The following is a 24,797-nucleotide window of genomic DNA, read 5'->3' as shown; positions in this document are numbered from 1 at the left end:
GTGGTTCAGACATTTTTGTCTAAAGTTTTGGACCAGGCATCTTGGCCTCCAGGTCTCCTGATTGCTCTGGCTACTTTCCCTCTGCTGTGCTTGGGGGGCTTCAGCTTGGCTGTTGCTGTTGGCTGGAAAACAGTGATGAGGGAGCAACAGTTAAGCAAGTCCTGCTCTATCAGCCCATTTGCACATGAAGACGGGTGTTCATAGCCTGCCAGGGCTGAGCAAGAACAGCTACCAAACAGGGGTCTGATGTGTGTGGCTGAACAATGATCTGACCTTGGGGTAGACTTTACCCAGCTCTGCTTAAGCCAAAAAAATGGCCTGTCTCCTCCAGACAAGAGGAGAGGGAAGCTGTCACCACAGGGACCCTTTCCTCTCCAGCTCCCAAACTGAAGGAGAGATGGGAATAGGAGAGGGTCTGCTCGCCCCTCATGGACAAAATCCTCTGCTGCTGGGCGCTCTCATGCCTCCTGTGGTACACGCCTGGTGGAAATGGATCTGGAGAGTCTGGTTAGCAATCTGGAAGCCAGTTAATTTTTTCCAGTTGGTGGGATTCATGCTGATGAACCAATCAGCAAATTTAATGTACTTTAAACTTTCCTTGTGGGCAACTTTAATCGAGCAATTAAAGCACCACGGCATTGCTAATTAAGAGGAGAAAATACCCAGCTTGGTAATTATGTGCTTGTGAATACAGTTTTGCATTCATGGACCTTTAAGAAGAAAGTCAGTGGAGACTGACTTTCCAGCTGATGGGGCAAGGGGGAGCAGAGCTATAGGGTGTGACATGAGGGGAAACCCCATCCAGCTGTACCCCACCACCCACGTACCTTGCTGGTGGGCACAACCCTGGCCACACAGGGTCAGGGTAAGCCCTAGAAACACCAGGGGACAAAATGACACAGATGAAGCCATTGGCAGGGGAAGCCAGGTCAGAGACACTGACTCCACCTGTGCTGGGCTGGGCAATGACCTACAGCCACTGCAGCAAACATTTGCAGCTGTGTGAACAGATGTGGTCCAGATACTGATGTTGGAAGGGGAGGAAAGGTGGAGGCATACGACCTGCTCTCCTCGGCCTTGGGTGCGAGGGGACGGACCCCTTTGCCCAGTGCATTGCAGGTGCAGATGCTGCTCACCCTTGGATACCTGCCCAGGGAGACAACTGCCTGTGTTCTCTTCCTTCAGTGCCGAAAGAGTGGAGAAGCATACACGGAGGACGAAAGATGCGCTAGTGGGTTAAGGGAGCCCACCAGAGCCTTGCTCCATTCCCTTCTCTCCCCAAACTCCTTATCCCTTTCTCCCTCAGAGATGTTCTGAGAAGCCTCGGGCTTCTCTCTCCCTTTTCTGCTAACAGCGATTTTTTTCCCCACCTGTATAAGAACATCACACAGCAACTGTGAGCTCCTTGTGTTGTGTCTTCATGTGAAACAGCTGATCCAGGTTGCTCTGTTGGAAACAGGACACCGGTCCTGCTGGGCTGACTCCAAGCAAACCCCCTTTTTCCTGGCTCTGAGCTAGACAGGGCCCTCCAAAATGCATGCGGGGGTCACACATGCCTCTGTCAACCAGCAAACCTGGGAATTCAGGGCACCCATTACCAGGCTGGGCTCCACCTCCCTTAGGTCCTGCCTGGAAGAATATGTACCATATATCAAGGCAACAGATAAAAGTGTGTCAAAATACCCTATCACTGCAACTCCAAACAAACACATTGGAATATATTTCACTTTTCTTTACAAATTGGTGTGGATTTCAAGGAGACTTTCCGTGCAAGTCGCAGCACACCCATGCCAGCTCCGAGCTGCAGGCTTGATGGCTGTGTTGTACCTCAGTGACGTCTCTCCAGAGTCTCCTGTGCCTGCTGGCAGAGTACCAGGCTGTCGTACCCAGAGCTAGACTGCACCAGTGCCCTGAGTGCCCACCACAGAGGGCTTCTGCCGTGAGTGTACCAAAATGAACCTTTCAAGGGCAGGGGCAGTGATAGTTTTGAAGATGTGCTATGGAAGTTATGCAAACGTCCTTTCCATGATATCAGGCAAGAAAATCAAAGAAATTTGCAAGATTTTCACTCTTGGTTTGCAAGCCAGTCAGCTGCTTTGTAAAATACAGGCAATACTGTCTGGTAAGATTATATCACCTTCTGTTTATCCCACGCAAAGCCCTGCATCCCCCAAAAAAAGAAAACAGTTTGTTTTCCAAACCACATAAGCTAGGACTGTTAAGGATCCAGGTATCAGACTTCAGATGGGAACAGCCTGCAAAGAAGATGTGTCAGAGACACAATTTTTTTGCAAGGTTTGGGCTGGACATTAGGAAAAACTTCTTCCCCTGGAAGATTATCCAGCCCTGGGACGGGATCCTTGGATTCACATTTGCCTCGTACCAAGACTTCCAGTTTATAGTCCCAGACCTAGCTGCTAATTAGTCTGTTTGGATGCCGGGTCTGCTGGGTTATGTGTGCATGGCTAATTCAGCTCAGTGAGCATGCTGGAGAAGGCAGGGTGCAGGACAAGGTGATCTCATTATCTCCAGCACCTTCACTCCCTCCTTGAAAATTCAAGCTCATGGCTAATTGCATTTACTAGGAAAACAAAACAAAGCAGCACCCCCACCCCTGCCCCCTCCAAACCTTTTTTTTTTTTTTTTTTCTGATTAGGGGCAAACAAAAAAGACAGATGACTGCAGAGCTGCCCTTTCCCCACCAAGAGAACAATATGGGTTTTGTCCCTGGCTGAATATTTTATTGTTTGCCACTTTTCCTGAGTTTGCTGTGTTTAGCCACTGACATAGATGAAGGGTGAGAATGATGTGAGGCTGGAGTTTAGGGTATTGATGGGGCTGAAACAAATTTCATTTGTGCTTGGTAGGTCTCTGTAGTCCCTATAAGAAATGCCAAAGAGCAGCTGGACTGTGATGGATGGATCTGGCAGTACTCAAAGACCTTCACCAGTTTTTGAGTGTGGGGGTTTTTTTTGTTTGAACTCTTCTTTTCCACAGAATTTGGCCAGGTTCACGTCTTGAACACAGGTTGCTGCTCTGGATTACCAATGTGCAGGTGCCTGGGAAGCTGTTGTTGGGGAGTTAGAAACAGGCAGCCTGCAGGAAAGACCTGGCATTTTGCACTGATACTTACACTGGAGACGGTGTAATGCAATGGGGGGCTGGGGACCTTAAATTCACTACCAGCATATTCGGAAGATTGGTGTGATTGCCTTGCATGGGCAAGATGCTCCTCATCCCACAGAGCAGTAGCACCGTGCCAAAAATTTGTTCTGTACTTGGCATGAGATGCAGATCCTAACCATGTCACCGCTTCTTTCCCCTTCCTGAAAACAAGATGCTGCTGCTGACACTTCCCTGTGAAGGAGAAAGGGATCCAAAAGCTGGTGGTGCTCAGCTGTGCGAGAGCGAGGGCTGTGCTGGCCCTGTGATGCTCTTCACTTGCTTCTGCTGGAGTGCTGGGCACCCTTATTTTAAAGCTCAGCCTCTGTACATATCCATAGCCATATGCATGTTGTGAGAGGGCTCACATACATACCCTCCAAAGCTGCGTACTGGTTCCTGCAGGGGCTGGGATTAGGTTCTTGGTGTTTTGTACGTCCTTTCTTCATTTATGCATCTTTGCTCCCTGAAGCCTTGCAGCAGGGATGCAGGGTTACCTCCAGCACTGTCATCTGCAGGCGTGGCTCCCATTCAGCCATTCTTCTTCCTGAACACAGCGTTTTCTGGGGTTGTTTTTGGTTTGGTGAAAACTCTGTTCTTTTCAGGAGCCTTGGTTAGTTCTGTCTAAAACCCTTTGGCAAGACTGAGTTTTGGAAACAGGTTTTTTCTAATTCTGGCATTAGGCTGCCTGTTTCCATCTGACTCCTGCAAGCTGTAGCATTTCCCCAGATAAGCTTTACAAAAAAAGTTTTTGCTCCAAGAGCATGCCAGGCTGTCTCACCTACATAAGTCTGCACAGCATCACCTCGACTCCACTCCCGCAGAAGGATGTCTGCACCGGGCAGCAGAGCAGCACTCGCAGCAAACTGGGATTTGGATGTTTCCTGCTTTTAAAAATTTTTTTAAAAAACATGGAGGGAAGAAGAGCAGGACAGAGTCAGGGGTGCCTTCAGCAGTACTGAATCCAAGGCAATTGCTGATTTTTCTATGGCAGCACCATGCAGATGTCCAGTTTGGGATGCAGCCAGTCTGGGCCACCATGGTTCCAGTTTGCCCAGCAAGTAGAATTACTCCACTCGGAAAAGCAGAGGCCTCCTTAGACAACTTGTCCCAGTGGCTGTGAAATCTGGGAGCAAGAAGCTGTGCAGGGTGCCCTTTGCTGCATGTGCCATTTGCTCGCAGCCTGATGCATAGGGTTTTGCTAGCTTTGCAAAATCTTCATGGGTGAAAACTCCATGGGTTGAACTGTGGGAAGAAGGGCCAAGCAGTGGGGAGGTGATATGAGGTGGAGTCTGGGGTGATATGAGACAAGTTCAGGTGTGTAGAGTGGTGTGACAGGTTGTAAGGCAGTATTGGGGGTGGAAGGGGTTGTGAGCTGTGCAAAGAGGCTGCAAGGTGGGAACTGGGCTGTGTGAAGGGCTGTAAGGTGGTGCAGAGTGGCTAGAGGTAAAGCAGTGATTGGAGGTGTGAGACAGTGCAGGGGCGAGCAGGATGCAAAGGATGCACAGAGCATCAGCAGGGCCGTGGGGTGATGCATGATTTAGGGACCAAGAGTTTGCCTGAGAAAGCCAGCCCAGCCAGTCCCCAAAACCCCCTCCAGACCACCGACCAACTTGGGGACAGAGCCTGGGCTGACCTGGGATTGCAGGGAAAGGGGAGCACAGCCTTGCAAAAACACAAAGTCTGGGTCAATGAGGCAGATGCCTCTTTTAAAGACGTGACTGTGAATAACATGCTTCTGTTTCAGTGTCTGTGTCATGTGGGAGCTGAGCATCATGCTGAAACTGGATTGAAAAGAGCTAGGATTTTCTGTGCTAGCTTCTTCTGCATCCTGGAGGGCTCTGGGATTGATGCCTGTCTCTGGCTGTCACAGTGGCTGTGACACCCTTATTTCCATCTCTATTTCTTCCCAGCACCACCGAAGTATGTTCTGCTGGTGCTCTTGGCTCCCTTCTAGTGCTTGCTGATGTCCAGCTTTGTTGCAGGGTCAGAGAAGGGGGCAATTTGTGGCACCAGTGCTGCAGAGCTTCCCCATGGCACTCTCTCAGCTGTGCCCTTGCCCTGCCCAAACGTCCTGGCCTGAGGATGGAGCCAAGAGGGAGTGACACAGGGTCGATGCTCACATTTGCAGCCCCACTGAAGTAGCCCTTGGTGGTCCCACCAGGGCCACCTGCAGAGCACTAGTCCCAGATGGCAACTTCAGACTGAGAAGAGCAGCTCATTCCCAGCTAGTGTATCCTCGACAGGTTCATCTATCATCTCCTGAGCTCTGCCAGCTTATTAGCAGATGTTGTCCTGTCCCCAGAGGATGGAGAGGGAGGGAAACAAATGGACCAAACTACAGATGGCTGGCAGCGCCTTCCCCATGCTCGCTGTTTCTAAGACAAGCCTGCTGCTCCGGGGCCCCTTGGGCAGGTGATGCATGAGAGAGTGGGGCTGGTGGGCTGGGGAAAACAGGCAAGTTGTGCTGTGCAGGGTAGTGGGATCAGTGGAAGCCCTGTGGCATTTACCCCCAACAGGCTGGGGTGATAATTGCGACAGAGGGTTGGAGATGTGCTCTGCCGAGCACAGGTTTAGTGCTGGTTTTTGTAGGCTCTGTTTGTGTCTCTGGGACCAGCCAGGGGGCTGGGCTGCAAGCCCAGTGTAGATATGCACGTCTTGAGCTGGGCTGCAGGCAAAGGTGTGCTGTTGTCCCAAGTGCACTGCAAAACCACACCATGAGATGAAACTGCAAGGACAGACAACCTTGGCTGGGTTTGGCATGGGGAATGGCACTGGGGACAGAAGAAGGGCACCAGTAGCAGGACTTCTGGTGGTCCACAAAGAGGCAGGAGCCGAGATCCTCAGGCACAGAGTAAGGGTATCAACTGTATAAAATAATAACAAAAAAAAAGATATCCCCACCTTCTATAAGGCTCCTGGGAGGGCATTTCTGGTAGGTGGCAATAGCTGGTTGCTGCGAAGACAGCAGGACAACAGTTCTGCACCTCCCTGGTGGGTGGCTTCAGTGTGTGCTACAACCATGGCTGTGGAGCCCTGTAGATTTTAGACCTGATGTGTTTGACTGAATTTTTCTTGCTGGCCACTTCTCTGATGGTTTGCTCTTACCAGAGCTATCCCGGGAGGTCCTGGTCTTCCACATGTCATTGGCTTGGCATGAGAGACCTCAGTCCAGAGCAGGACATGCCTGTCATCCTGTACTGTAGGGATTTCTTATCTTGTGCAGGTTCCAAGCTGGTGCCCTGTCTCTCAAGCCTGCAAAAGGCTTTGCACATGTGTCCTGCTTCCACCTAAAGCAAGCACTGAGACACACAGAGGTGCATGACCCCATCCAGAACAGTGCCTACCCCAGCCCCAGTTGCTCTCCAGGCTTCCTCAAGTGCTTGTGCTGTCCAGGTGCTGGGAGGTGGCTCTCAGCAGCTCTGCCCTGGTGCGCAAATTCACCTGTAATTTGTCATTTAGGATAATTTTCCCCCTGAGTGCATCTAAAATAATTGGAATCATTGCTACAGGTAATTAATGCTTTCTTTTTTTTTTTTCCAGCATTAAATGCTAAGTGATTACAATTGCTTAGTGCAAATCTGCTGTGCTTCATGTTCCCAGCCTTCCTGCTGGCCTGTCTCTCTGTACCTGATACATGATACAGCACTGATTTCTTTGCCCTTAATTAAATATTGGTGGGGAGAACCACTCCAGTGCTTCTTGAATCAAGAGTCCCTGGTTGCTGGGTCCTGCGTGGGTAGAGATGACAGTGGTTTGCAGGTACAAGGGGGGCTTCACACAACAAGTTGAAGGTGGCAAATCCTGGCATGCGTGCTGGCTAGCATGGACTGTGGGGCTGTCTCTTCGCTTGGTTCCCATCTGGTAGGCTGTGCTCATGCCATGTCTTCATCCTTTCCCACACAGAGGAACTGGGAACTTTTCTTTCTTAGAGATATGATTTGGTTTATTTCCCCAGCTGCCTACCCCCCCAAATCTGTCCCCACCTGAGAACAGGGTGTAACAGCACTCATCTCAGTCTTACACCCAAAACCAAGGCGTTGCAGACCGGAGGGTGTTGCAGCATCAGGCAGAGGGGATTTGGTAAAGGCAGAGAGTCCCTGGCTCTTTTGGTGTGTGGGATAACAAAGACCAGTCAGCACCAGAGCTTGGCAAATGTTCCGGGCTGTCCTTGCTGTGGTTGGCTGGGGACAGGAATCCTCCTCTCCCAGCTCTGCCTCCCCTGTTTTCTCTCCTCTTCTGATGCCCTTGAGGAGGTGAAAGATGTTGAGAGAGCTGGGGAGCAAAGCCAGCCCAGAGCTGCTGCCATTTCCTCATGAGTCACATCTGCCTTCCCTTGCATCCCCAAGTTTGGGCATTTCTGCTCCTTGCTCTGATGCTACTCGGGGACTGGAGGAGCAGGGATTTGGGAACAAACTCTGGAGCTTCTGGCCTTTGCTTTTTCCAGCCTGCTATACCAAGCTGTGATACCAACCTGTGATACCACCATCCCTGGTACATCCTGCTAGTAGTATTTCTCCTCTGTCTTTAAAGCAGCATTCAGCACATAACTGCCACAGGAGCTGGTGACAGAGCCTGAAGAGGGACCAGCAAGCCACCAGGGATGTGTGTGGCTGGAGCACAGCCTTCAGCTGCTGTTGCTGGAAGTAGCTCCGTTATAAAAAGGCTGTTGCATTACTGTGCAGTGTGTGACACATGAAATATGTTGGTGGCAATCAGTCCAGGGAGATCTGTGGCAAGGAAAGGAGTGTTATTAATAACAAAACAAATCAGCACCTAGAAGCAGAACAAACAGCCAGCACAGAGGGACCCAGACCACTGGGGATGCTGGATCACAAACAAAACCCTTCTACATGCTTGGAAGCAAAATTTGAGGCAGTATGCAGAGGTGGCCACTGGGGGTAAAGACGGGAAAATGAAGGTATTACTACCTCAGTAAGGAAAAACAGAAATGAGTCAGAGCCAGGATTAACGCTTGAATCACTGGAACTGGTCCTAGAAGTACTTGGTGAATACAGGGACTCAGACAGAGCCTGTTTTTCCCTACTTGGAACTGAAATCTGCAAGAAAGGACAGATCCTTCCACCCCCAGACAGATACCTGACATGCCACATGTCACTTTTGAGCTAATCGATTTTCCTAATGAGAGACGAGTTGTTTGTTTGTGTGACAAATGATTCACCCGAGGGGTTTCTGGGAGAGGTGGGGGTAGGATGGAGCAGACTGATGCCAGCTGTGGCGTGGGATGAGCGTGTGCTGCTGCCACACAGTCCCCAGCACCAGAAGGAGGCAGAGCAACTGAAGGGGGGTTGCGTTGTCAGAAAAAAGCTCAGGGTAGCTCGTTTGGCCTTGCTGTCCCTCCGCAGATAGCAGGCAGCATGCATGCACTGCTGTTTTGTTGCAATGTGGAACAAGAGAGTTTTCCCTTTGTTTTGTGCAAGCAAACTTGTTTTGTATAGTGGCACACCAGGGGCTTGCAGAGGGATGTGCACCATGTTGCAGGTGCAGAGCTTTTCGTTCTTGAAACCGCCCACATGGATGCTCTTGGACACCTGGGCACATCCAGCATGAGTAGTATGGCAGTTCACAACATCACTGTGAAGTGAGGACTGTGCTGCAAATTTGCCCCGTAAATAATGGTTATTAGAATAGTTAACAAAGCAATTTCCAGTGCTGCCTGGTTTGATCTTTGCAGTGCTCCCTGCCCCGGGGCCAGGTGGTGCCCCAGAGGGGTGGCTGCAGTGGGCAGAGCTCTGGGCAGTAGGCAGGGGTACAAGGAGAGCACCTCGAGCCTCGCAGGCAGCTCATGAAAACAGAGGCACCTAAGTCTGCTTGTGAAACAGTGGTGAATGGGTACCAGGATGGCAGTAAGTACCAAGATGACAGCTTGGGGGAGAGACAAAAGCAATTTTCACAGAACACGGTTTCCAGCTGGACAGCTGGAGTGGGACTCACCCAGGCGCTGGGGAGAAGGGCTGGTTTCCCATGCACTGCGATGGGGGCGAGAGCGGGGTCCAGCTTTGTGCTGGTGGGACCCACCGAGTCATGGGATGCTCCTTATCCGGGCGCATCCCTCTGACCTCTGCCCCTTCCCTCCTCTGCAGCCTGCCAGCTGGGATTTTACAAGTCAGCCCCCGGGGACCAGCTGTGTGCAAAGTGCCCCTTGCACAGCCATTCGGAGAGCCGGGCGGCCCGTGTGTGCCGCTGCGACAGCAGCTTCTACAGGGCGGTGCAGGACCCCCCCTCGGCCGCCTGCACGCGTGAGTACCCCGGCTGCCCAGGCGCCCGTCCGTGCTGCAGCGGGGCAGGCGTCAAGCCCTCGGACACAGCAGGTGCTCCCTGGCTGAGCCCAGCATGCACCCTTGCCGCCGTGCATGCTGCCCAAGGCGCTGTAGCAGCCTTTCAACCCCAGGTCTCCCTTCAGCGCACGAGCTGAGACCCCCTTAGCTGCACTCCCTCACTGCCCTCTGTCTCATCCTCATCCTGCTGCTCTCCAAACATCCCTGGGCAGAGTCTGCTCCCCTCCTGGGCGTCTCTCCTGCGACAGGGCAGGTTGAGACCATGTCTCTGCCGACAAGCTCACCTGCTCATGCACCAGCCAGTGTGGCCGCTTCCCTTTGCAGAAATGCCCAGGGTGGTCAGACCCCTGGGAGGCAACAGGGTGGCACAAATGTTTCTGTGCTCTCCTTCGCTGTGGGTGGACGGTGGCACCAGGGCTTGTCATAGGGTTTCAGCTCAGCTCTCTGCAATAGCCTGCTCTGAGGGGCCTAGTGCTATTAAAAGGGGACAAGAACATCCCAGGAGGAGTCATCCTCTCTGTAGCTGGTCCAGCAGGGCAGAAAGGTGTGGGGCTGCTAGCTGAAGCCAGGGTGAAAGACAGGTCAGCAGCATCTGACTTGTGTTTCCCTAGGGGATATCCACCCAAGATTGTTGATTTCCCCAGGAAGTGTGAGTTTACCCTTCCCTTTAGATGAGCAGATCCTGTTCTCCACCGTCCAGCCCATCAGCACCTTGGCTCTTCCCCCAAAAGCTTCATGCATCCCCATTGCTTTCTGCTTCCCCCAGAACAAACATCAGCTTTTGCCTGCCTGGCATTTGGCATCCTGGTCCAGAGCATCTTACCTCCACGGCATTTCACCCTGAGACCTGTCTGTGTCTTTGCTGTCTTCTGTTTGGAGCATTTCCCTCTCCGGGCAGCTCTGTATTCCCTGTAGCATCATTTGTACACACAGGTACATGCTGCCCAAGATGCATCTCTCTGTGCGTCCCGTGCTCTGCCAGTCCCAACACACTTCAGCAGCTCCTGCTCTGCCTGAACCTCTGTTTCTTTTCCAGGCCCCCCCTCTGCTCCTGTGAACCTGATCTCCAGTGTAAATGGCACCTCGGTGACACTGGAGTGGGGCCCACCCCTGGACAAGGGGGGACGAGCTGACATCGTGTACAACGTGGTCTGCAGGCGCTGCGCGGGGGACGCTGGCCAGTGCGAGGCGTGTGGCAGTGCAATCCGCTTCGTGCCCCAGCAGATGAGCCTGGTGCAGGGAGCGCTGACGGTGACCAACCTCCTGGCCCACACCAACTACTCCTTTTGGGTGGAGGCCGTCAATGGCGTCTCTGACCTCAGCCTGGAGTCCAGGAGAGCTGCAGTCGCCAACATCACGACAAACCAGGCAGGTAGGAGGAGCAGACACCCCCCCCCAGGGCTTTGCCTGTGTGGGTGATGCTGATGTTGCTCTGACATTGCTCCAGCCAGTATCTGCAGGAGCCAGAACCTGCCCTAGCAGCCAAGGACTGGTTTGGTGATGGGCATGGGACCCCCAGGAGATGTGGCCCCTATCATCTCTGCTGCTGGAGGTGGGTTCAGGGAGCCGGGGTGGGCTGGAAACAAGCTGCTGCCCAAGGCAAGTCTTACCCTTCTCTGGTTCATGGTATCCTTTTTCATTCTCCTTTCCTTCCACTTCAGCCTGCAGCCACTGGTGGAGGCTCCTTTTCTGCAGGAGACAGGGGGCAGGGAGAACACTTGTTTATTGACAGGAACACTAAGTGGAGCATGAATCTTTCAGGCTGTTCCTCCAACCTTCTGTCCCTTCCCAAAGGGCCAAGCAGCAGTTCATGCTCTGCTCTTAGCTCACACCAATGCCCAGCCCTGGCAGGTGACAGCAACGTTTGCTGGGAAAAGTCTCTCTCATGCACGTCTCATCTGTGCAAATCCCTTGCTGTGAAATGCTTTTTCCCCAGGAAATATTTCTGAGCAATGCTCTAGCCCAGGTGGGCCAGGACCCTGCTACAGGGTCACCTAGGCATATCCCCAGAGCAGAGCCCAGCTAAGCCCCTTTCCACGGAACACGCTGTAGGCAGAGAGGACAGGGCAGGGACTGACCCTTCTTGTTAATCCTCCCAGTTGGAAATGAGCCCGCAGGAACTTCCTGCGATGCTGAGCCCCTTCTGCTCTCATGGCGGTGGTGCCAGCAGGAGAAACCCGGGGAGCCTCGCTAAGTTAGCTCATGGCTGGCATGAGAACAAGGCCCTTTTGTTACTAATGCCTGCCCGTAGCACTCCTTCAGCACTCCACTGAGCCTATGGGGAAGTGGCTCAATCCTGCTGGCTTGCTCCTGCATGATCCCTCCAAGTGCTTACGAGCAACGTCAGCCTGATGCCTCGGAGGGGGATGCTCTCAGGAGGTGCTGAATATTCCCATTTCAACCTCTCTGCTGGGAGGTGGATACTGAGCAGGTGCCGCGAAACCAGCAGGGTTGGGAATTTGGTAGTGGTTGAGGTTTAGCTGCTGTGCCTGCACGGTGCTCCAGCTGCTGTGCACCACAGAGCATCCCTGCCTGCCAGGAAGGGCTGAGGGATCCCTGCCACCCTGCTCAGGGTGGCTTGCCCATGCTGGGTGGCGGTCACTCTTGTCCCCCCAGCCCCAGGGGGGCTGGTGCAGCAGAGATGCCCTGGGGCTGTTTGGAGAGATGCCCTTGGGGTTTAGCTGATTCCCACCATCCCACCCTGTTCCAGCTCCCCGGAGTCCTGTGTCCCAACAGTGATTTCTGCTTCTCAGAAGAGCCAGCTCGAAGATGAACTGAGCTATAACTGCCACCTTTCAGTCCCTGGGTACCCCACTGCTGCTGCAGCCCCTGAGGCCTCTTTTGGTCTCTGTGCTCCTCCAGGGACACCCCTGTGCTGCAGCCATGGCAGACAGCAGCTCTATCTTCCCCAAAGCCACCGCATCCCATTTTTCATTCGGCAGTTAGGGTCATAAGGGGTGTCTGACCCCTTGCCATGGACCCCATGGCTGCACCTGGCCATCGCAGCACCCACCACACTCTCTGAGGTCCTTCCAGGGGGGTATTCCCAGCAGGAAAAGAGGCTCATGAGTTGGGTCCTCCAGCTCCAATTTGGGCATGGCAGGTACAAGGACCGATTCACAGGCTCCCAACCCAGGCCCAGGCAGATGACCAGTATCTCAGGGCAGGAGAGCACCCCCAGGATACCTTTAGACTGATGCTCATTCCCTGATCACCCCTCTGGGCATTTATCATGTCCTCTTTCCCTCTTCCCCTGACCCTCTTCCCATTCCCCAGATGGGGGGCAGGAGGGGTCAGGGTCCTGGTAGGGATCTCCACAACCTCCAGCCCTGCAGCCCCTTCTCCCTTCTGGCTCCAGGTCACAGTGAAACACCAGTGTCTCCTCCTGCCTGTGCTGGGACAGTGCCCTCCTCTTTCATATCCTCAGAGCCTGCTCATTCAATGGGAAAGAGATTGAGGCAACTGAAGCGAGCAAAGCCTGTTTGCTAGGCCCTTCACGGCACCCATCTCATGGCTTTAATCAAAACAGAAACATGGTTTAAACCAAGCATCCTGCATGGGTTGCCAGTTCCACCCTTCCCTGCTGCTGTGTCCTGCTGCCCTCACCCGTGCAGGACCCACACCAGCAGGTACCTAACACCCTGCCATCTGCATCCCCAGCCCCGTCCCAGGTGGTGGTAGTCCGCCAGGAGAGCACGGGCCAGAACAGCGTCACCTTGCTGTGGCAAGAGCCAGACCAGCCCAACGGCATCATCCTGGAGTACGAGATCAAGTACTACGAGAAGGTAATGCTGAGCTTGCTGCCGCAAACTGGTCCCAGCATGGTGGATTTAGATGGGCATGGCTCCGTTTAAATCCTGCTGGTGCAATTGCTGCTGTCAGCTAGCCTTGCGCAAAGGACTATTTTGGAAGATTTTGTGGCTGCTGTGCTAATACAGCAAGGTTTTTGGTGTTGTTTTTTCCCCAGGACAAGGAAATGCAGAGCTATTCGACCCTAAAATCCAAGGGCACCACTGCCACCATCTCTGGGCTCAAGCCTGCAACCCGCTACATTTTCCAGGTTCGGGCTCGCACCTCTGCTGGCTGCGGGAGGTTCAGTCAGACTGTGGAGGTGGAAACGGGGAAGCCAGGTGAGTGTGTACAGTTGTGGGATGTGGTAAGTGTGGGGCAGGGAGCATGGGGGATAGTGATGCCCTTCTCCATGGCCATTGTTCCTCTGCCACATAGGGAAGGAGGCTGGACACACATCTTCTGGGGTTTCGCCTGCAGGGCTTGCCTGAGTTTGCCCTCCTGAGATGTTCTTATACATTAGGAAGAAGAGGGAGGAAGGACATAGCAGCCAGGGTAGGGAAGACCTGGTGAGGTCCTGAGGCCCCAGACTCCTCTCTGTACTGGTTTGCTGTATCACCATGGCTTTCCCAGATCTGTGCTTGGTTTCCCCATGTATAAATGGTCCCTGTACACTGGGAGAGCCCCAAAGCTGGGGCTGGATGGTGGATAGTGCTTTATCTTTTAAGACCATGACCCCATTGGGGTAGGTAAGTTTCAGTGCTCAGCAGAGCACTCCCCACTCCAGCTCACCTCCTTCCTAACCTGCTTCTTCCAGTCTCTCTCCGGTACGACACGATGACGATTGTCTGGATCTGCTTGACACTCATCACCGGCCTTGTCGCGCTGCTGGTGGTCCTAATCTGCAAGAAGAGGTAAGTGTTTTCTGGAGGTCAGTGCAGCTTGTCACCAAGCAGGGCAGCAGGGATGGGAGTACTTGGGCGCAACTTTTGTCCTCTCAGTTTGTCCAAAGCATCCGTAGATGAGGGCTTAATAAGCAACCAAGAGACTTCATTTAGGGGTCACCCTGCCTCCACTTTCCCTGAGGCAGAGCTGGTCTCCAGACCTTCCCCTCATGCCAGCAAGCTGAATAGTGGAGAGCTCTTCTCCATCAAAAAGGTCCAAGGGGGACTGTGTCTGCTACATCTCAGCGTGACTGAGCCAGGCATGTGGAGCACACATGCTGCTGCCCAGAGAAGACAAAAGGGCTGCAGCTTTTAGCACTGCCAAGCCTTGGAGAGCATCTGGAAAGTACCTTGCTCCAGGCCAAAGTATTTGTCCAGCAAGACACAGGGATGCAGCTGGTGGAGGGCCAAATGTTAGCTCCAGCTCCTCCTGGGCTGCCTACAGCCCTGGCACACACTGCCTTCCACCCTGCCTTTGGGCTGCTTGTGGGACCAAGGGACAGGAGCAGCTCTTCTGACTCTTGTGTCCCCGTGGCAGGCACTGCGGGTACAGCAAGGCTTTCCAGGACTCCGACGAGGAGAAGATGCATTATCAGAATGGGCAAGGTAGGACCATCCCTGCTGCTGCCCCTGGGGTGTGAAGGACCTCAGCCCTGTGGATGGGCAGGGACCTGGACCATTACTGCCTGGCACTGCTGTGGTTTCCAGGGGGAAGTGTTATGACCACTGGCTGCTTCTGGGGATGTGTCTAGGAGAGCCGAGCGGGGGCTCTGATCCCAGGGGCATCCTGGTAATGGGGTTGAAGGGTTGCACAGCATAAGATGGGACTGCAGCATGTTCATCGCAGACAGCAGCAGGCCAGAAGAGTAGAAAACTCATCACAGGTGAGGGGTGGGGTTGGGGGGGTTATGGAGGGGGATGATCACATGGACGAGATCTGGGCAGATCCTGGACTGCTCTGAGGACATTGCTATGCCAAAGAATACCTTAGGTTTCCTTGGGGCTGCAACCTCTGTGGCTCCTCAGCGTGTCAACCCAAGAAGTCCTGCCCCTGCCCATCCTCTGCCCAGCTGCTGGGTGCCCCTACTTCTCAGCAGGGCTGCCTGAAAGAGCTTATCTCCTGTCTCCCCTTTGAAACCTGGCAGTGAAGTTCCCCGAGTCCAAGTTCTACGTGGACCCCCACACATACGAAGACCCCTGCCAAGCCGTGCATGAGTTCACCCGTGAAATCGAGGCCTCCCGGATCAAGATTGAGAAGGTTATTGGGTCTGGTGAGTCCCTGGGCCAGGGACCTCTTTGCATAGCATCTGCTCAGGGAAATTCACAGTCTGACGTGCCATCCCCATGGCCTGCTGGGACCACAGCAGGCTATGCAGCACTGACACAGTGCTCAGCCAGGGCTTCATCTGCTCCTCACCCTTCTGAGATCAAAATCATGGATAGAGTGGGGGTTTTCTGGTGCATGAAATAAACTCTTTGGAGGGAGCCTGATGCAGAGGGTTGCTGCTCAGCCAGCGTGGCACTGACAGCTCAGGCGGATGCAGCAGATGGCTCAGCCTGTCCCGCGTGGGCGCTCCAACGCTGCCACCCTGCTTTCAAACCTTGGAGCAAGCATCTGGGGTGACAAGATGCAAATGAAATTGCAAGCAAAATGGTAAATTTTCAGAACAAAAGGGATTTTTGTATAGGAACAGGGGCTTGCAGGGAAGCACGGGGCAGAGCCAGAACTGGAACTTTACCAGCAGCACCCCAAGGGCTTACCCCAGAGCAGCATTAGGAAGCCTGGCTGAGAGACATCCCTGCTGCTCTAAGAGACTCCCAAATTTGTTCATTAAAAGTGGTAAAGCAAGTGCCACTGTATTCATTACTCTTGGCCCATTGTCTTCAGTGAAAGGTATCAGAGAGAGATGGTTTCTGGTATTTCTGCCCAGTTCCCAGAGGTGGCACTGGAAGCCAGAGATGACCTTTCTGTACTCAGGGGCAGTGATGCACAAAGACCCCAGGAGTCCTGAGGGGCTGGAGCATGCTGTGAGCATGTTGGCAGTCTGGGTGATCTGTGGTGCTGGTGGGTTGGTGCAAGAAGCTGAGGAGCTCTCCATGCCCTCACCTTCTCTTGCCTTGCAGGGGAGTCCGGAGAGGTGTGCTACGGCCGCCTGAAGCTGCCAGGGAAGAGGGAGATTCCCGTGGCCATCAAGGCACTGAAAGCAGGCTACACAGAGAAGCAGAGACGGGACTTTCTGAGCGAAGCCAGCATCATGGCACAGTTCGACCACCCCAACGTCATCCATCTAGAGGGGGTGGTGACCAGGAGTAGGTGGCTGGCAGGGATGGGACCCCATGCTGGGGCAGAGCTGGGATGTATCTCCCTGTGGGCACCCTAGGAGATGGGGGTTAGGGATCACTTTGGGTGCACTCAGTCCTTCAGCTGCCTTGATTGCTCACTTGTCAGAGGTCCTTTTACCCTGGGTCTCCTCCATCCCACCCGCTTGCCTTCTCTTACAGGACAAACTTTCCATGTGGCAGTCCCCGACCTTGATCTGCAGTGCGCCTCAGGTCAGGGTTATTGGTTTAGGAGATCTCCTACCCATTAGTGTTTATTTTAAAGCTGCCTGTATTGAATCATAATTTGAAGTCTTCCTTCAAAAAGGCACATTCTGATGCAAAGCGTTATGCTAATGGAATGCAAATTTCAGTGGGATAACGAAGCTGACCTAGCCACATCAATAACACCTGGAGGGAGGCATAAATGTCGGGGTTATTGCCACATCCCCACGGTCCTGCCCATCCTGCAGTCCTGCGTGGTGCAGGGGTGAGACTGCTCTTCAGGATTGCAGGAGACCCACAGGCCTGGATTCATGTCTTTCCCAGTAAAAGCCTGGCACTGGGCTTCCCAGAGGAAGGTGACTTCTCTGCTAACTTGACCTCCCTTGTCTTCTGCAGGCAAATTGGTAATGATTGTTACGGAATACATGGAGAATGGCTCGCTAGACACCTTCCTCAGGGTAAGGAGCTCTTTTGTATTTTTTATTCATTGCACATTCCTGTGGGCTGAGTGACTGGAGAAGAGGCTGGTTCCTGCTCCTCAGCCTCACGGCCACTGCAACCCCTGTGTGAGAGCCGTGTGCTCTGGGCTCTCATCTCTCCAGCAGAGACCAGCTCCTGGGCATCGCGCCTGGCTCCCCGGAGCAGTACCGCAAAGGCAGGGACATGTCAGAGGTTCTGGGAGGGCAGGATGTGGGCTGGGGGGACAAGAGAGAGGCACTGAGGTTAGAGGAGGTACTAAGCCACAGATGAGAGGCACTAGGGGGTTAGTTTAATGGGACCAGCATCAACAGGATGCTGGTGAAAACCACAAGTGAACTCTGGGTTATTTCCTTTCCAGAAACATGATGGACAGTTCACCATCATCCAGCTGGTGGGCATGTTGCGTGGCATCGGAGCAGGCATGAGGTACCTGTCTGACCTCGGCTACGTGCACCGGGACCTGGCTGCCCGTAACATTCTGGTGAACAGCAACTTGGTCTGCAAAGTGTCTGATTTTGGCCTCTCACGCATCCTGGAGGATGACCCTGATGCTGCGTACACCACCACGGTGCGTTGCTCCTCGCATTGCAGTCTTTTTTATCCTTACTGATGGTGATTGCCCCAGGCCACTAACAGATGGAAAAGATAGACACTCTCAAGTCAAAATAGGCAGGGCAGGAATGGAGATAGTCACCTCGCTGCTGATGTCTGGACCAAGAGCATGAACCCAAAGAGCTTCTGAGCCTTAATGCATTGTCCTTCATACAGGGACATCCCAGAACTGAAGAGTATGGTGAACAGAGAAGCAGGGTGGGAGAGCAGGGAGCTGATCAAACCTCCCCAGCAAACAGCTCCCAAGGGCATGTGTGGCCACCTGCACAGGGACACTGCCATGTCCCCGTTGGAGTGCTTCCCTAGACTCTGTAGCTCTATCCACTCCTTCAGTTGTCCTAGAGCCATCAGTCAGTAGGTGGGTGTTACGGTACGCTCTTCAGTCGTGTGGCCACACACCAGTTTTTCCATGCCACTCTGCCTCATTCAGGGGTGTGGAAAGGGTGGGAATTGGCTTTGCAACCTAGGTGATTTTGTTTTAATATAGGACGCTTTTGTCTGTGAAGGCATTTTAAGATACTTCTGGCCAACCTGACAGCTCTGGAGCTTGATGTGCTCCTCCACTGGAGGTCATCAGAGCCAAAATTAAATACATTGAGGGAATGTGCTCTTTTTTGCTCTTCTCTGGCCATGAAAGGATTTAGTGTACTCCCCAGGCACACCTCTGACTGGGAAAATGTGGTGGATAGGCATTTCCTGATGGAGGCCAGTTTGGAGCTGCAGCTGAGGAGTCTAAGCATCATTTTTCAGAAGGACGCAGACTAGACAAGCAGAAAGAGCCTCAGGTTACTTTGGGGTAGCTGACTGCAAAGCAGAGTATGCCCCAAAGCAGTTGCAGCTCTGAGGGATGAATGCAAAATGGCCCAGCCTGGAGAACATGGCCTTCATGCTCTTGGCTTGGCTTCAGCCAAGTGGAGGAGTGAGCCAGAATATGTCCTGTGTGTGTTTTTGTGTTCAGCTGCTCCCTTTGGTATCTCAAGAAATAACCTGATATTCCAAATCCTTTAGTTTTGGGGAAGGTTCCTGCTGCTTGGTTCAAATACAGCATCTTCTGCATCTTGGCTTTGGGACTCTCAGAGGAAGGGTAAGAAGGGGCCCAAGATCAGCTAGGGCTTCCTGGTGTCAGAGCAGCCCATCTCCTTGTCCGTGACCTACAGACACACACATAGCCTGGTCTTCCTCCCACCAAGCCAGTCTCTGAGCTCTCCCCCAGTGCTTTTAGTCTTTATGAACAAGTTTCCAGAGACAGTATGTCAGTGACCACACTGTGTCAGGACGGTGACCTGAGTGACCAGAGTTCATGTATTGACCTACCTGCTGACCCTTTCCAATCCTGCCTAGTTTCTAGAGACACTGTCTCATGTCCCTGGTATGAATGCAAGCAGGGAGGTCACTAGAGGGTGGAGTAGCCACTGGAAATGTTACAAGCAGAGGCTTTGAGGCATCTTGGCACCGTGAGGCCCACCAGATCTGGTTGCTCTGGAGCAAGACTAGGTGCATAGCCTGGATATAGTTGAACCACAAGGATGCAGTGACAGGATCAGGAGCACAAGATCTCTGGCAAGGTCTCAGTCAGGATATCCTGAAAATGTGGATGTTTTCTTGTTCAGAAACTTGTGATCAGATGGTGTTCTGTGTTCCTCCTCTGTTGTCCTCGACCTGCTCGGGAGGGGACTGTCCCAAAGGATGCATCATTCATCTTCAGTCCCCATCAAGGAGTGAGCCAGAGCAGGCAGGACTCATTTGGGTGGAGGCAACTTTCCCTAGACAGGAATACCTGAAAGATGTTCCCAGGCACATCATGCCTGCCCCAGCTGCTCCAGGAACCCACTCGATATTCCCTACAACACAACTTTCCTCTTCAGATGGCAGGCAACCACATTTCTAGCTTAAATGTATTCTTAGCACATATATTGCTGATTTTTGTCAGCATGGTCCTTTAACTCAACAAGTCTTGCTCTTCAGTGCTTGCCTGCCAAAGCAGTAATGGACAGGGAGCACATGCCGTTGCTCTCTTTGTCTGCTCGAGTCAGGCTCTCTGCCTGGGCCCAGGCTCAGCTCCATGCTTTTGTGCTTTGGTAGCCCTTGGCTTCATCATGTTGAAGTCCTCCCTCTTGAACACTGAGGGCCAGAATTGTGCATGAAGAAGACCTTGTAAAACAGCACAGCTTTGTCCTTGCTCTACTGGAAATACCTTGAAGTCATCCTTCAGGTACACCTTTAGGCTTACCTAGGGCAGATTGCCTCCTCAGTCCTTTCCAGAAGATGCCATCCCAGCATTTTCCTTGTCTAATCTGCTGTCCCAGCTGCAGAGAGGTAGGGATGCCTGAGCCCTGCACGGTCTGAGCCTCCACTGTTGCTCACTTTTTCAGGGGGGGAAGATCCCCATTCGCTGGACGGCTCCGGAGGCCATCGCATACCGCAAGTTCTCCTCAGCCAGTGATGTGTGGAGCTATGGCATTGTCATGTGGGAGGTGCTGGCCTACGGCGAGCGCCCGTACTGGAACATGACCAACCGGGACGTGAGTGGATGCGGGGTGGCATGGTGGCAAGCCTGCCTCTCCTCCTGCCCTTACCCAAGCCAGCCTAGCAGAGGGGGCTGGGAAAAGAGGACCTAAAGAGCAACCCTCTTCTCACGCCCCTGCACAGTGTGCTTGTCCCCTCGCTGGGGACATCAGTGTGTTGCCCATCATTGCACCATGCAGTCTTTCCCTTTGCAGCACCTTGGCTCCTTGCTGTGTGCACTGTGGGCCTCCCCATCCCTGTCTGCTGCTCTGTACAAGCCTTTCTGCTGGCTGGAGAGCTTCAGCAGGTGTTCTGACACCTTTCCCATTCCATGGAAGGGATCAGGGCTTCCCTAGGATCACTGCAGCCCCACTGCATTAGACTGCCAGTCCCTCCTGCACCCAGTGCTAGGGGTCTATCCCTTCCACTGCCCATGTGAGGCTGCTGAGAGCCCCAGGCTTGCACCAACTGACAGTAGGCTTTGGGCTTGTCAGAGTTGTGTGGAGCCACTCTTACCACAAGAGTAGCATGAAAACTGTGGGAAAATGTAGGTTATATTCCTGACTACAGCCTGGGAGCAAAATTTACAAAAGGAGGCAACAAAATGAGTATTTTGACTCTGTAGAACCACAGGACTCCTTTTTTTTACCTATGGGGACTATAAACCTACCTGCCTTCTCCCTGCTCTGGGAGTCCTGACAGTCCCCTCTCTCCCTAGTGTTTTTATTTTTTTAGAAAGTGGCTTTGGTGACAACAGGGTATGGATGCAGTGGCTTACACTACCTCCTCCGCACAGTTCCTTCAAGCAGGGTTTCCTCCAGCCTTGCTAAGCAGTGGCAAGCCCTAGTTGTAGAACAACTGAGTGCGAATGCAGCTTTCATGGCTTGTCAGCTGGAGGAAGCTGCAATATTTTAGGCCTGTTAGACCCTGTAATAAATCCGCTGTCATAGCAGTGATTTCTTGTATGTGTATGGTATCCAGCCTGCTTCCAGCTCTCCACAGAGACTGCGCACAGCTCGCTGGCAATTCAGTTGTCGTTTAGCATGAATCTTGTGTACAACCCCCCTGCTTCCACATCTGATGGCCCCAGCAACTCACGCAGCAGGGATTTTCCCTATGTGCTGCTCTCTGGGGTGCTGGGAGTTGGGGTGAGGGTGCAACTCCACTTCGGCGTGTGGCTTCCTTCCAGGTCATTAACTCGGTGGAGGAAGGCTACCGCCTGCCTGCCCCCATGGGCTGCCCCACAGCCCTGCACCAGCTCATGCTAGATTGCTGGCAGAAGGACCGGAGTGAGAGGCCACGCTTCTCCCAGATTGTTGGCATCCTGGACAAGCTGATCCGCAACCCTGACAACTTGAAGTGCACAGCCACGGTGAACCGGTAAGGGCTCCCTGAGCCATCACGATGAGCAGGGGTTGACAGCTGATGCTGGGCAGAACAAGTGGGTTGCAGCAAATAAGGGATATTTCTGTCCAGCTCTAGCAGCAGTGGCTTCCCCTGTGGCCATGGACATGCATAGGGCCCACGGGCACAGGTTGTGGTGGACAGTGGGAAGCAAACTGCATGTCACTGCCTTGCTCCCACCATGGCATCCCCACACCAGGGTCTGGTCAAGTACATGCAGCAGTGCCTATGCAGCGGCATGCTTGTCTTTACTAGCCTGCACAGGCTCTCTCTGTCCTGCCCTCACCTGCAGAGTCACAGGCTTTTTGAGCTGGACCTCATAGCCTGGCCACCTAAGACCAACATCTCCTGGTCTAACCCCTTCTGTCCTGCTCCCAGGTTCACCCAAACACCCTTTGACAGGGGTCTGCTTGACCTGGCCAGCTGTCTGACAGTGGAGGACTGGCTGGACTCCATCCGGCTGGGGCACTACCGCGACAACTTTGCCATGGCAGGGTACTCCTCCCTGGGCATGGTGATGCGCATGAATGTTGAGTGAGTACCAGAGAACAAACAGCATTGGTTGGGTTGCCCGGCACCATCCCACTAGCTGCAAATAGTGACTGTTCTGCCTTGGCTTGCTCGATCTAGTTGCTCCCTGATGCCAGAGACACACCCCTAAGGAAACGGTGTTGAGACCTGGGACAATGTCCAAGGCTGTGCTGACCTTTGAGAGAAGGTGTGGGAGCTGTACTGAGAGGGTGTGAGTTCCAAGTCACTTCTGGTGCTCTGTGGTGGGTCTCCAACATCATCATAGGTAATTTGGGTTGTAAGGTGCTTCAGGAGGTCATATAGCCCAACCTCCTGATCAAAGCAGGGTCAGATATGAGGTTTCTGTCTCCTTGGACTTTTCACCTTTGTTTCCCCTGCAAAAGTCATGTCTGGAACAGAGCACAGTTGCACCATACTGCACGGTTTCTCTGGGATCGTTGGGAAACAAATGGATCTGGGGTGCACATCAGAGTTTTTTCAGACCCCAGTGCACTGGACTGGCTCCCTGCTCAGTGCAACTAGGCAGGGAGGCACCACCCAGGGCCTTGGTGTGAGTGGAAGGTCACAGCCAAGTGACCAAGGATGGGTTAAGTAAGGAGAGCTGGGGAAGATGTGTCCCACCACCTATCCTCCTCCTCCTGCTGTAAGGAGCTTGCTCTGCCACCTGTCTAGGGGGTCTCCGAGGTGGCTGATGCTCCAAATGGTATCAGAAAAGATGGCAACTATATCTGCTCCTACCCTGGGCTTACATTCCCCATCCCTTGGTGTTAGCATTAGTGCCAGGGCTGGCAACAACCACTCCTACCCCTGAGGAGACTTGTTGCCTGTCAAAAGGTGTGGAGGTGCCAGATGGTAGTTCTGTGACTCAGGAAGGATGTGAGAGTGCACACCTTGGTCGAGGTGCGGCAGGTAGCGAAGGAGCCAGTGAAAGGGAAGATGGGGACATGCAGGCAGAGGGCTGTCATGTGCATTGATCAGGGGCTGCACTTGGGCCTTTGCTATGGGATTGAGCTGATACCGATCCTTGTCTCTCATGCACATCAGGAAAGCTTTTGAGTGGGTAAGGCTCATCATCCATCTGTCTTTCTGACTGGATTATCTGTGGGCATCTTGCTGAAACTGAATCCAATTTCAGAGCATCGATCTTGTCACCTACTAGCCTGTCAGGAGTGATCCCCCTCCTGCTCCCCCCGGGGCTGTCACAGCAGCCCTGTCAGGAGGATGTGCCCGAGGGAATGGCAGCCTCTCTGGCCCTGGGAGGATGCCCATGGACCCTCAGCAGCAGCAGACTTGTGCTGATGGGCAAGTAGAGAGGAGCCAGGCATGGGATCCTAGGCTGGTCCGTGGGATGAGCACACAGGGAGGAGCAGTGTCTCTCTGGGACCCAGCACAGGTTCAGCCCATGGGGTGTCCAAGAGTGTCTTTGTTCTCCAGGGACATTCGGAGTCTGGGCATCACCATGATGGGTCACCAGAAGAAGATCTTGAGCAGTATCCAGGCCATGAGATCCCAGCTGCTGAACACTAATGGCCCCAGGAGGCATCTCTGATCACCAGCTTTGCAGACCCACATTGGTCATTCCTTAACACTTACCCTGGCAAAAGGGGCAGCAGGGTAGTGAGCAGGAAAAGGGGCACCAGACCAGGACCTGGAGCCCCACCAGCATGTCTTTGATTTCAGCATCAGTGGAAATATGACTTCCCAGATACCTCGATGATCCTGCTGCCTCCTTCCCCCATCTGAAGGGGGGAGCAGCCTTCCAAGGGGGCTAGGGACATGTCATGCCTCTCTCCATCCTCTACTGTGTCCCCGTGGGACTGGGGGTCCTCACACAACTATGCAGGATAGGTGGTAACCCCTTCACACAGCGGGATGGCCCCAGCTGCACCTGCAGATGGAGGGGTATCAGACGCAACAGCAATACCAGGAGCAGTGGGACTTGGCTTGCCATGGCACACAGCTCCCATGGATCTGACAGCTGGGGAGTTTGTTGGATCTCTGAACTGAGGACTCCACACAGCAGAGACAACCCTGCTCCCAGTACCTCCCAGTCCAGTGTATTCCAGCTTGGACCTCCTGAACTGCACCAGCCTGCAGGTGACTTCACGGTCCACCTCTACCAAGCCCAGGAGGGCAGGGGACAGAGTACAAGGTAGCAGTGCCAGGAGCAGCTGGCTCTACCTGCAGAGGAGACTTCCCCACCATGAAGGAGAGTTGGCCAGGGTCTGCTATCTGGAGCCTCAAGATGCCCCAGGGTGCTGTAGAAGGCTCTCCACCTCTTGAACCCACCAGCACTGCTCCTCTCCGGATCCAGCACAGGCAGCCCAGGGCAGCCCAGGCACATTTTTGAGGGCCACAAGCTCAGGTTTCTCCCCCAGCAGAACAACCATCCTGGCCTCTCCCAAAGCCGTACCAGAGCAGAGAGGAGTGGGAGAGTTTGCTCCCATCTCACATGATGGAGGGACAGAGACACTTCTGCCAAACTCTTCATTACCCTAGAGAAACCCACGAGCTGTCCCATTACCAC

General features: G+C 53.5%; 1 protein-coding gene across 1 annotated transcript in view; it reads left to right on the top strand.

Annotated features, from left to right (window-relative positions):
- Positions 1-23,819, top strand: part of EPHA8 (EPH receptor A8) — a 37,953-nt gene extending 14,134 nt beyond the window's left edge. Inside the window, exons 3-16 of the mRNA XM_010577481.1 lie at positions 9,267-9,422; positions 10,498-10,833; positions 13,122-13,246; positions 13,429-13,591; positions 14,068-14,164; positions 14,733-14,800; positions 15,340-15,465; positions 16,319-16,504; positions 17,135-17,196; positions 17,577-17,786; positions 20,203-20,352; positions 21,525-21,715; positions 22,118-22,273; positions 23,705-23,819. Of these exons, the coding sequence (XP_010575783.1) occupies positions 9,267-9,422; positions 10,498-10,833; positions 13,122-13,246; positions 13,429-13,591; positions 14,068-14,164; positions 14,733-14,800; positions 15,340-15,465; positions 16,319-16,504; positions 17,135-17,196; positions 17,577-17,786; positions 20,203-20,352; positions 21,525-21,715; positions 22,118-22,273; positions 23,705-23,819 (2,141 nt within the window). The remainder of the gene's footprint in view (positions 1-9,266; positions 9,423-10,497; positions 10,834-13,121; positions 13,247-13,428; positions 13,592-14,067; positions 14,165-14,732; positions 14,801-15,339; positions 15,466-16,318; positions 16,505-17,134; positions 17,197-17,576; positions 17,787-20,202; positions 20,353-21,524; positions 21,716-22,117; positions 22,274-23,704) is intronic.
- The last annotated feature ends 978 nt before the right edge of the window (positions 23,820-24,797 follow it).

This window comes from Haliaeetus leucocephalus, unplaced genomic scaffold (genome assembly GCF_000737465.1).
Source record: "Haliaeetus leucocephalus isolate CR32 unplaced genomic scaffold, Haliaeetus_leucocephalus-4.0 Scaffold556, whole genome shotgun sequence".
NCBI classification, from domain to species: domain Eukaryota; kingdom Metazoa; phylum Chordata; class Aves; order Accipitriformes; family Accipitridae; genus Haliaeetus; species Haliaeetus leucocephalus.
This window is presented reverse-complemented; position numbering and strand designations above follow the sequence as displayed.